The 12,712-nt window shown below is 41.2% G+C and overlaps 1 protein-coding gene across 5 annotated transcripts in view; it reads right to left on the minus strand.

Annotated features, from left to right (window-relative positions):
* gdap2 (ganglioside induced differentiation associated protein 2) overlaps nucleotides 1–12,712 on the minus strand; it is a 54,684-nt gene that overhangs the window by 22,314 nt on the left and 19,658 nt on the right. For all 5 annotated transcript variants that reach the window (XR_006012239.1, XR_006012238.1, XM_042001791.1 and 2 more), the window contains 2 exons: nucleotides 7,993–8,047; nucleotides 6,782–6,925 (listed from right to left, as the gene is read on the minus strand). Coding sequence is in view for 3 of the 5 variants with exons in the window: in XM_042001791.1 (XP_041857725.1) it covers nucleotides 6,782–6,925; nucleotides 7,993–8,047 (199 nt within the window). In the remaining 2 variants the exon portion in view is untranslated. The remainder of the gene's footprint in view (nucleotides 1–6,781; nucleotides 6,926–7,992; nucleotides 8,048–12,712) is intronic.

Consider the following 12,712-nt stretch of genomic DNA (forward strand, 5'->3'; position numbering starts at 1 on the left):
AAGTGTTTACGTGTGTGTTGGGGTGGGGGTATATATTAAGGGTGCATTCAGACGGACCAAATGCAGGAAGCAGACTACAACACAAAGTGCATTGTGGGTTCAGCACACAGCATCAGAGGAAAACACACCAAAACACAAGTGAGTTCAGATGTGGAAGAACTCAGGAAAACTTTTGATAGAAATCTGATCAACCCAAGACCGCTAGGATCTGATGCAGCGCCATATTTAGAAAAGTCCATTTATCATTAACCAACAGATGAACGAGTTTACTTTTATGTTGTTTGTCTCGTCTACTCCTAATTATTGGAAGGGGCGGCGTGGCTAAGTGGGTAGGGTGGTCATCTGGCAGCCTGAGGGTTGCTGGTTCGATCCTTGGCCTGTCAAGCTCATGTTGAGGCGTCCCCGAGCAAGACACCTCAACATGCCCAACCCCAAATGGCTCCTGGGTTGTGGGTGAGTGCCTTGCATAGCAGCTTCTGGCATCAGTGTGCGAATGTGTGTGTGAATGGGTGTATTTTGTATGAATATGATGTATATTGTAAAGCGCTTTAGGTAAAAGTGCTATATAAATACAGACCATTTACCAATTATTGGTACAGCGCCACATCAGGTGGAGAGTGGAACAGGTTATTTGAACCGTTTTAATAGTGCAGCGTGAGCATCTTGCACTCCCCAACTGAACCGAGTCCCCAATCAGACCGAGTCTAGCGGACTATCCTGGTATGAATGCACCCTAAGAAAGGAAATTAATGTGTTCCTCTCTCACAACACTGCTGTGGTAACAGTGATCACGTTTAAAAGGCATGATAATTAAACATCTTTACATTAAAGATCTGGATCAACAAGTGGAAATATCTGAAACAAGTTCAAAATAGTACATAGACAGGTAAGCTCGTTATTTTGGGGGTGTAGTATGTGGCGCTGGATGTGGAAGTAGAGGGATGAATGGCTTCTCCCCTTTGCAGTTCTAGTTTACTGTCTGATGGTGGCAGTAGACTGGATCATTGTGTCTGACCATGACGAAGTGCGTGGCCAGCTTCAAACTGGGAGATGCCAGAGCTGCTGACACTGGGGCTGGGGTTTGTCTTAGCCTGAACTGTGTCATTCCTCTTTACAAAAAAGTCAGAAATATCTCCCACCCTTTTAATTTTTATACCTTTCTATACAAAATCTGACTGGTCACAGGCTATATTTCTTCATGTTTTCTTGCCGCAGCTTGATTTAAAATCAACTAGCAGCCTTGCCAACGTCCTGTTTAAATTAGCCATCAGTTGTAGCGCTAGCTTAGTCAGTGCTAAGTGATGTGGATACTGAGGTACTCTGAGCATTTTTATAGTTTATTTTCAGCTCCAATGTGAAACTTTTGATTAACTGAGATGTTTAGTCACTTAAAAGACTTACTGAAAAATAGATATGACAAGGTTTCCCCACATTATCTTTTAACTAACCTAATGGTACCATATAACTAGATTAGCACTGCTATGTAGCTTCATGCTAATCAAGTTAACAGCCTTAAATACCATTAGTAGTTGTACTTGCACAGTGACATAACGTCTTCTAGAAATATCCAGCCAAATGTGAATATTTTTAAAAGGATGTCTAATTAGGAAACTATTTACTTCAAACTGGTGTAGTGATACTGGTGACCCATGTGTTTCTAGAAAGATATTTCCGTCCTCTGTCTCTAGTGACCCGTCTATCACCTGAGGTACCTGGGGTGTCCAATCAGATTCTAGAGGTGGCCAGTGGCACCCGTAGATATATACGTAGATGCTGCGTTAGTCTACGATTTATATGTTTACAAACCACCATGTTGGTCCTGGCAAGTCATCAAGTTTGAAGAGGACTAAGCGGAGGAAACTCGCCTGTTGCTCATGGGGCAGCACAAAACACAACACTATTTTAACATGATCACACAAAATTACTTTCCACACGTATGAATGGAAAACCTTTTTTTTTAAAAGATATTTTATTCATTTGTGGCACTTAATTAATTAATGTATTTATCTTATTGTTGATTATATTAGAGAACCTTTAGTCCCACTAAAGATGCCATCTTGTTGGTACTGCTCTATACTGTACATAGTTTTAGCACTACATCTCTCTTTGTACAAGTAATACTTTGCATTCTGTGTTTTTTTTTTGTAGTCACATTTGAACTTTATTCTGTAAATACTGTATTGTTTTGACGGTTGAGTTGGTACATTGTAGAACATTCAAGGTTTAAATATGTTATTTTTTGGAAATGTCTGTTTTGGAGTACTTCATTATAAAAGTAATGACAGCAGACGGCAGTTTTTTTTTACTACTTGATTTTTATTTTCTGTTTGATTTTTCTAATAAATGATATCAAAGATTAAGTTATGAGTGCACTGATGTACAACAAATTAAGCTTTACTAGGCTACTTTACACAGGGATATATTTAAACCTTAAAATGATATTGATTATAATTTTTTATTGTTAACCAGTGAAAATCAACTAAGTCTATTCCTAACACCTGACTTTGCATTTCCCTTTGACAACCATTTTCGCCCAACCATTATGCAGTCTTTAATTTACTGTACGCCCAACAGCAATTAACAATCATCTGTCAGTGGTTAGTGTTTAATAATTATGTTACAGGTTTAAACTTTTTTTTTGTCCATTATATTTTCAAATATAAAAAAAAAAATCAGCTGGAAGCCGTAAAAATGTTTGTCTCAACCAATGTGGAAGAGAAGTTGATGTAGCATTGGGCTGAGGCGGCCAGTCTAGGTATATGTGTCTATGGTTGCACCCTGGCCACCCCTCCAGTTCTGCCTCTAAAAATAAGGTCTATGTAACACATGCAACAGTCTAAGCTTTCTTTTTGAGTGTGTGGCTGCATAATTTTTTATATTTGTTTGTATTTTTTAAATGCAGTGAAGCTGGTCAGTGAACACACTGAAATTTATTTAAGTAATCTTTTTAAGGTTTGAGTTGAATGAATGAATAAATTGCAGATTTGCATGGTTGCATTTTACTAAACTAACCTGCCTCTCTGGAGTATGGTATGTGTTACTGTTAAGATTCACAAACTGTAAAACAACAACAAGAAACCCACATCTAATCCTAGTTGTGAGCTCAAAGGTATTTTTCCACACATCAGGCCAGATGTCAGCTACAAAACAAAACCAAAGAAAAAAAAAAGAATTAAAGATTTATTTCTTGGACTCCATCAGTATTTGAACGAGTCCAAACTTTTGCCCTGCAGGACATTGAGTCACAGCTGTTTTAAAAAAAAAAGTTTATGGCTTTATTTGTCTGAAAAGGGGGATCGACCTCAAAGGAGGCCAACCCATTGTGTCCACATACTGATAGTTTGATTCCCAGCAAAATACTGAGGTTAACCCAAAAATATTTTCCTTGTGAGTGAGCCAAGCCAGAGAGAGCGCTAATATCTGTATTTCCTTTCCCCTATCTGTACCCGTTTTCTGCTCCATACCTGATTATGATATCCTGTGTGTCTGCTTCAGGTTAAAGCAAACTGGCTGAAAAGCCTATTAAATTCAATTTCAACTGACACACTAAGCCACAGGTGTCAGATTCATCGTGGATAAGGCAGCATTTTAGGATTGGGATATTGCCATCCAATCTCTGGCTGCCAACACTGGCTTTGGTGACATAACATGCTTCTTCGCTGGTGGAGTAGTTTGAGACGTCCTCCAGATAAAGTTGGGCTCATATGACTGGACAGTACAGGTTGTAGAAAAAGACTTGCTGAAAGGCTGGTACACAGCTGTAGGCTTATTTATAACCCACAATTCAGTCAGTATGTTTTACACCAATGACTGAGTTGTTCTCTGGCACCTTTAAATGATTATTGTTGTTAAGCTTATATGTGAAAAAGGAACAATTTATGGGGTAATGGATGGTGCCCAGACGGGTACTTTACTTCTGGGACATCTAAGTATTCATGTGGACAAAATCAGTCAAACCTGCAGGGCTTTGACTTTGAAGAACCTGAATGAGCTTAGTCATGGTTTGATCATAAACAGTTCAAGGTTTAGGGTGTCAATACATGCGCTTCACATCAGGGTTTCCAAGGCTGTGGGCTTATGATCAGTACTGTAGTGGTATGATCTTATCTGTGACTTCTAGTTGAAAATGTATGAGAAAGAGACAAGCTGAGCTCTCAGCTGAGAGCCATTGTCTACAGAACTGTATCAGGTAGCACAGGAAGAATGCCAAACCAGCACATGGCAGGGAGCATTTAGCAAAGACCACGGACCACAGGATGTGCAACATCCACCTCCACAGGCAGGAGAAACCGAGAACCCAGACTTAGAATGTGTCATGGCTCATTTCTTCCTGCAAAAAACGCCAGCTGTGATGTTCATACTGTTTGTTTTTGGTGAGCTAACAGGCGAAGCGTTGAGAACAAAGCTTGTTTTTCTGCAGTAAAAGGAACCAGTTCTGCTGGTTTGGACATCTGTCTGTGGTACAGAACCTGAGCAGTGGGTGTAAAGGTCTGAAAACTGAGAAAGAATAAGTGATTTAAAATGTCTATGATCTCGTGTTGAGACACAGACAGGGTCTTTTAGAAAAAGAAGTGAAATGTGAAAAAAATAAGGGCATATTCTGGAACTACAGACAATATACATGTCATTTATGATTGATAGAGACACAAACATCTGGAATTTTTTGTATGAATTTTTAAGCCGTTTTTAATCAAAGTCCTGGACTACTCCTGGGTCCTGGACTACTTCATTATAATTGGGTTTGTAGGCAGACTGATTAATCTGTGTCATTTTTAGAAAAGCACACACATGTAAGGCAAATTAAATGCTGACTCTTTCCGCCATCTCAGAGAACTCTCAAGTAGAGATAAAAGAGTGCTGGGAATTAAACGCACATGGATGCAAACATATTTCAGATCTCTGCATTTGAGTTTCTATTAAAATACGGTAATCCATGAGCGGATGCAAAGCTATACAGAATGTAACTCAACACAGACTCGTGCCCTTTACCACCTGAAAATACAAGACTAATTGGAAATAAATAAAAGAAGCAACAGACACAAACACTTAGATTTATAAAAGAAGCCAGTTGTTGACTGTAAAATTCCGACATCAGAGCTCATTACAGCTGCAGCATGCTCCTTCTTCAAATAAAAACAAGCTAACCAGTATAGTTTTTCTTCAAACTCCAAATTTTCTTTGGAGATGATTAAATTTTTTGTCAAGAATATCCCTAACATTGCCTAAAATGTATCTTTGATTACATTTGCAACATCTTAATGAGCTGCAGGAAGTTTTGCTTTAGTCTTGCATCGGGCTGGATATCGTCACTAATTTCCTGATTCAGTTCGATTCACAACAGCCTATTTTGATTCAATTTCGATTAAATCTGACCATGGTGGATTTATCTTGTTCAGCTGTGCACGTTGCCTTGATGTTCAAGTGGCGAAAATTACGTTCCTGTGACGGCCATGACGTCGCTGTGACGGCCATGACGTCCCTGTGACGGCCATGACGTCGCTGTGGCGACCATGACGTCCCTGTGACGGCCATGACGTCGCTGTGGCGACCATGACGTCGCTGTGACGGCCATGACGTCCCTGTGACGGCCATGACGTCGCTGTGACGGCCATGACGTTCCTGTGACGGCCATGACGTTCCTGTGACGGCCATGACGTTCCTGTGACGGCCATGACGTGGCTGTGACGGCCATGACGTGGCTGTTATGGCAATGACGTTCCTGTGACGGCCATGACGTCCCTGTGACGGCCATGACGTCGCTGTGACGGCCATGACGCTGTTGGCATAACACTGGAGCAGGAGAAATACGCCATCTGCTTCTCACTGGAGCCAGACTGCTTCCATCTTCACCTCCCTGAGAGAATTTTGAAAACTCTCATCATTTAGTCAGCTGGCTGACGTGTTTTTCGAGGTGTGCACTCTGTCCGCTGACAGAAATGGAATCACCTGTGTGTGCGGGCACGTGTCTGTGTGTGTGCTCACTGCCGTGTACACAGGGAGCAGCTATAACATGCTGTCATGCAAATAAGATAAATAGCATCAGTCTGTTTACTTTTTGATAAAAGCATTAAGTGTAAATCTGTTCTAGAGGAAATGTGACTTTAAATGACCAAACTGGATTCATTTCTAAGTACATACATGTGTGGTGACATCACTTCCTTTTGTTGAACGAGGTGGCACCCAGTCTTAGCGTTAGCTGCTAATGTGAGCGCTAATACGCTACTAAGTGGTTTACAGGTGAATTTAATCAACAGTGGTGAATAAAAACATCAGAGTTTGACTTTATCTCTGCAAGAGAAGCTGATTTTAGATGGAGGCGACACAGGAAACCAGTTGTATATATAAAATCGACTTTTTTAAACCCAGCCCTAGTCTGCAAGCTACAATGTCCATCAACACTAAAACACATCTGGGAAATAAAACTGATTCTAACTCAACCCGATTCCCATAGCCTGGCTGTTTCGGCAGAGCATAAATTGGTATAAGATATCTCCACGGGTTAACTGTATCATATGTAAGACTCAGAGAGCAAGGCATTTTCACTCCACAGTATCCGAAGGTTCAGACAATTACCAGCTTTAACGATCATCATTTAAGTACACAAATGTGTTTTATCTGAAGGGGATTGTGTGCCAAGCTGAGGGAATGTTAAAAAGCTGGAAAATAAAAGTAAATAAAAAGGATTAAAGTGCTGTGTTTGTGCTTTCAGGTTGGACCGAGCGCCAACAACATCTGTGTTTACATGGGAGTGAGTCATGGATCTCTGTGTGCTGCTGCTTACTCGAGCATCGTACTCCAGGACAAACGGAGGGATGTCGATCTGCTCGGGTTTGATGCAGCTGAAGAGCTGCGACAGGTTGTCCATGAAGCGGATTTTGTCTTTTAATCCAGACACATTGAAGGTGGTAAAGAACCATGATGAGACCTGGAAATGAGAAAGGAAGACTTCAGTCACCGGTTATAGATACTATCTGATGTTTTTTTTATGATACCAATATATGAACAGAGCCTTCTAAAGAAAAACAGAACTGGGTTAACTTTAATCGCACTTTAATGATCAACGGAAAGTTTGACCGCTGAAGCAAAAAGAAAAGAAAGAAATATTTTTTCTAAACAATAAAGAAGTTGATATAAACCAGAAAGAACTTAAGAAGTGCATTTCTTTGCCAACAGGAAAATATTTAGACATTTTTTAATTTACATCTGGATGAGGAAAAGGATCCAATACATTGTGCAATGGAAATTATACTTTTTTTAAATGATATAATATTTGGAAAAGTTAAGGCTTTGTCCAAGAACAAAATCATTAAGACTTAAAATAGAGTCTCGTTACAGTTGAGTACTTTAACTATGAGTGTTATTGCTGCAGAAAAAATGTGGAAACTTGATGTGTGTTTGTGGAAGCTCCCAGTCAATTAGGAGTCATGGTACGTCATAGTATTTACAATGTGAATGAATAGATATCTGAAGGCAAGAAGCAAGAGTTTTGAGAAGTTTTCAGATTTCTCTGAGGAAGACTCTGATCACATTTAAGCTGGCTTTCTTGCCATCAAGACAGATAGGCAGCAAGAAGGGCAACGGGCTGGATGCATTGTCAAATCCCCTTGACATTATTACTCTTATTCACTTTCAGTATGCATCTGGACTCAAACAATGATTGGTCAACATAATGAGAACTCTTGGCTTGGATATTTGTTATCTGGCATCCAAGAAATATTGGCCTTTGCTCTAAAGGAGCATGGTCATTAGACTGCAGCTGAAGGGTTTAAAGAGTGTGTAAAGTAAGACATAGTCAGGCATAAATGTGTCACACCTATGTGGTAAATTAGTGTAAAAATAAAGAAATAGAAAATGAAACAAACAGTTTTGCTATTTTAAGTCTTTCATAAAGAAAAAGGCAATACTAAAAGTTATTATTGTTTATTATTCTCGTTGCTGCTAACACTCAAACATTAAGGTTTTGCACTTCAGTCATTTAAAAACAAGCCTTACCTTTGAGCGAAATGATGGATGAACAAAGTAGAAAGCCTTTAAATTCTTTTTAAACCTGCAACACATGAAACAGTAGGCCTAAGATACAATTCCTCTCTCTGTGGTTATGACTTGACATTCTCCAAATAGTACAAAAAAATGCTGAGCTTTACTGAAAATATGGACAGTAGATGAAAAGGATAAGTCATTGAAAGAAGTGTGTGAAGTGGTAGCTGTTTCCAAAGGTGCAGGTTAGTTGTCCTAAAGAAGCTATCAGCTCCTGTACACCACAAAAACTTTAGCTTCTGATGGAGGGTGCTAAATTTTACAAATGTCCAACGTGTGTTCAGAACACTACAGATAACCCAGACCTTATTTGACTTTGAAGAATCAAAGAAAATACAACATGTCACCACAGACCTCATCCCCATCTACCCTCAGTTAGGTTTAGTCCTGAAGTGGTGATTGATCAGCTCCACTGGCTTCAACAACCACTGCCCACCATTAAAGCATCACTTAAATAAAGCGTCTCATAGCTTAACACCCTCGAGTGCAGGATGAGTTATCAGCATTGTATTTTATCAGGAAAGCATAAGCTAAAATGATTTTAAGAATTCCTCTTAGAAACTCTTCACTCTCATGCATCTAACACTTATAATAGGATCCTGGTATGCTTCTTTAAAACTCAGCTCCAACCAGCAGGGAGCGATCCATAAATTTCTGGTTCATCACAAACAGGTCCTTGGCTGCACCTCTCCGCGGCCTGTCCAGGAGGCCACGTTCCAGTGCAGTATCAAAACCACATCATTGGCAAAGAGCACAGCGCTGAGGTCACCAAGCTGGTGGAAGGCTGTTAGGCTGGCCAATATCCAGATGTGGGAGGATCCCGAAGCTTCTCTCTCTTCTTTTTTTTTTTAAGTTTGTGATTTCCATACGACAGTGAGACCATGGGGATTCTGGAAAACCAGGAACCTTGGGGTCAATTTGTGACAACACCAATCCCAAAACTGTCTACGCTGCATTTACAGACTGTTCCCCAAATGAATCAGAAGTTAGATTTCAAACACATTTAGCACTCAAAAGCACAAACTTGGCCGTTCACTTCACAGCAGCTGGTGCTGGTCTAAACTGCATCTGTTCTCAGAATAGCAACCTGTCAGCCAATAGCGAGAAGAACTTCATGTTCTAGCAGCAAAAACTAAAGAATAACCTGGAGGACTGGGCCATGACAAGTTTCAGCGCCGGTCCAGAAGGAAGAGAAACAACGATCAGGCTCATAAGCTCATACAGAAAGTCGTCGGCATGGCCACATGTAGCCAGACAAGATTGGCAATGTCTGAGTTTTGGCTTCGGTCTGCTGGTTTGGTCAAATGGAGCCAAACTGCATCTGCAGCCAATAAATAATTGGATGGTTTGATCGCATTTGACAAAGTAAGGCCAGGGTCAACGCTGCCAATCCAAAAAGGAAAAGCCAAAACGGTTTGAGAGGTGAAATTTCCTCAAAGCTATTATTTCTTGGACAAGAGCTGGGTCATGAAAAAAAACGGTTTAAAACTTGGGTTCGATTTTTTTTTTTTTGCATTTAAATTGATCCACTGAAACTCTTCAAAACCTGGAATTCAGATAGGTGGAAGACGGCTCACCAAAACACGGCAGCCAAACTTAAATCCCCATCTTTCTAATCGTACTTTGGTAGGTGGCTCCAAAGAATATCTAATTCAAAATATATATAAAATATATTTAAAAACCTGAACTTGAGGCTGGTGGGTGGAGGTGAAACTTGCTTTTTGAGCAGGAGGGCTGTGGGACTTTAAATAACCTTGACATTTGAGTGTAATTTATTTCACGCCCTCAGACACAGCACTCTTCCATGAATCAGCAAGGTGGGCTAAAATGTTCACAGTTAAAGACTCGATGGGCTTTTCCACATTCCGATGAAAGGGGAAGCTGAAGGAAGGTGTTTTCTTTCTTATTCAGCAGGCTGAACTCTTCCGCTTTGCTATTTTAATTCTCCACTATGTCACCAAACTGTGGTCTGAAACCAGCCAATGAGTTTGATAGCCTTTTTAAAGTAGCATAAAAGGAAACGGTTATACAGAGGAAGAGAGTAAGAGCGCTGTGGTGAAACCAAGTAATAGATCAGTCACAGAAAGCAAAGAGAGGAATAAAAAAGATTCGTGATAACTGCATGGAGTGTCCCACTGACGCAGGAAGCAGCTTTGGTTGTGGTTTACTAGAAACCAGAAAGCGACAGGAACTAGAAAAGCTGAATGAGCCTACTCATTAAAAGAGTTGCTAAGACTGCAACTGCCTCCTGGTCTTTGCTTGGTGTTGATAGAGTTCATTATCTTTACAGTTAAACAGACTGAAATGGTCATTTCTGCTTATGATTCGTGTCTGATTTTTGTAGTAACTGATAACATTCAGGTTGTCGTTCAAGTTAAAGTCAGTAAAATCTACATCAGGAAGAATTTTAAACTTTGATAGATATTCAGTTCTTGGTGGCATAGATTCGGTATGGTAATGGAAATATTTGCTCCATATTGACACGACAGCGCCACACAGTTGCTGCAGGTTTGTCGGCTGCATCCATGATGAGAATCTCCCATTCCACCACATCCTAAAGCTGCTCTACTGGACTGAGATCTGGTGACTGTGGAGGCCGTTGGAGTCCAGGGAAACTTTAAGGATATTTACAAAGAACTGCTTGGTTAACCCAATTTTATTTGACATATACATTCACCAACCACTTTATTAGGTACATCTGTAGAATTGCTTGTTAACAGCCAATCACATGGCAGCAACCCAATCCATTAAGTCATGTAGACAAGGTCAAAATGATTTGCTAAAGTTAAAACTGAGAAAACTGAGCGAAGCAGCCTTGAAGCACATGGGCTACAGCAGCAGAAAACCACACTGGGTGCCTCCTGTCAGCTAAGAACAGGAAACTGAGGCTACAATTCACACAGACTCAACTGAGGGTGTGGCTGGGGGTGGTGGTGTAGACCAGACTTGGGGCTCGCTGTCCTCTGGTCCGCCTGGGACGTCCCCCACAGGGCATGGTGGGAGGGTTATGTGTGATGTGACTGTGTGAAAGTGAGTGTTTATGGGTACAGTGCAGGGGAGGGTGTGAGTGAGGGGTTATTTGGGGTGGAGGTTGGAGTAGGTAGAGGGTGGGGGAGGGGGGCTGATGGTGCCCTGATTCCCGGGTGTGCGGCTGGAACATTGGGGTGGGTGCTGGCCCATGCCGGGTGGTTGTCTGGGTGGGCCTTGTTCTCCCAGGCATGGTGCGGGCCCTCTACTTTTTGGGGGGGCTGTCTCTGGGCTCCTGGGCCCCTGGTCCCTTCGCTCGGACCGCCCTGGATGGCCGGTGCCTGGCGGGGCCGGCTGGGGCTGGGGTCGTCTTCGGGGTGGGGTGGCTTGGGTTTGTGCTCCAGGGTTGCTGCTGATGGCCCAGGTCTCTGGGCTGTCCTAGTCTGCTTCTAGCCTCCGTAGAGGCGTGGTTGCATTTGCATGATCTCACTCACCGCTCCTCATCACTGATCACTCTTTATTCCTTATTCCATAATCTGCATGCTGACAGGCACTGAGTTGTCCAGTGGGTTTACACTAAGAGATAATTTTTCTTTTTCTCTGTGAGTTTGTATCTGGTTGTTGTGATATGTTTGTGATATGTCTTTTTAATTTTGTTATTATTTAAGAACTCTTAATCACTGGCAGCTCTGTTTTTCTGTAAAAGCCGTAGGAAATTTTCTGATGTGTTTATGTAGAAATGTGGCAGGTTGTTGTCTGGTGAAAGTGTGGACTGAAGGGTCGTTGCCTTCTGTCTGTGATGTTTTTGTCTCATCTTTCTTCTTTCTTCCTTCCTTTTTGCTTCTTTTTGCTGCCTTCCTTCTTTTTCTGTCCCCTCCGGTCAGGTCCAGCTAGATTACATAGACTCCGTGATTCAAAGTAAATAAATAAATAAATAAATAAATGAATCAGATGATCAAGAGAAGCCTTATACCTATAAGCCTCCCTTGGCAAAGCAAATTTACATCAACCAGACTGTCATTCTGCCAGACAGGACAGGTTAAAAAAACTAACAAACAAACAAAAAAGAACAGGAAACTGAGGCTACAATTCACACAGACTCACCAAAACTGGACAACAGAAGATGGAAAACATTGTCAACTTTGATGAGTCTCCATTTCCGCTCCACAATTAGATGGTTCAGATGATGTAATGGTGTGGGGGATTTTTTCTTGGTATATTTTGAGCTCCTTGGTACCAACATGGCCTGGTTTAACCAGCACAGCCTACCTGAGTAATATTGCTGACCATGTCCTTCCCTTTATAACCACAGCGTAGCATCTTCTGATGGCTACTTCCAGCAGGATAATGCACCATGTTACAAAGCTCAGATCATTTCCAGCTGCTTTCTAGAACATGACAATGAGTTCACTGGACTCCAACGGCCTCCACAGTCACCAGATCTCAGTCTAATAGAGCAGCATTGGGATGAGGTGGAACGGGAGATTCTCACGGCTGACAAATCTACAGCAACTGTGTGATGCTATCATGTCAATATGGAGCAAAATTTTTGAGGAACGATTTCAACACCTTATTGAATCTATGCTATGAATAATTGAGAAACAGCGCCCATAAAAATCTTTCAGTCTTTCAACTTTTAAACATTTGCTGCAGTTTGTTAGTGAGGAAGACAAGAATTAAATCCACTGTTAGGATTACACTGAAACAC

The sequence above is a fragment of the Melanotaenia boesemani genome, chromosome 12 (genome assembly GCF_017639745.1).
Source record: "Melanotaenia boesemani isolate fMelBoe1 chromosome 12, fMelBoe1.pri, whole genome shotgun sequence".
Taxonomy (NCBI): domain Eukaryota; kingdom Metazoa; phylum Chordata; class Actinopteri; order Atheriniformes; family Melanotaeniidae; genus Melanotaenia; species Melanotaenia boesemani.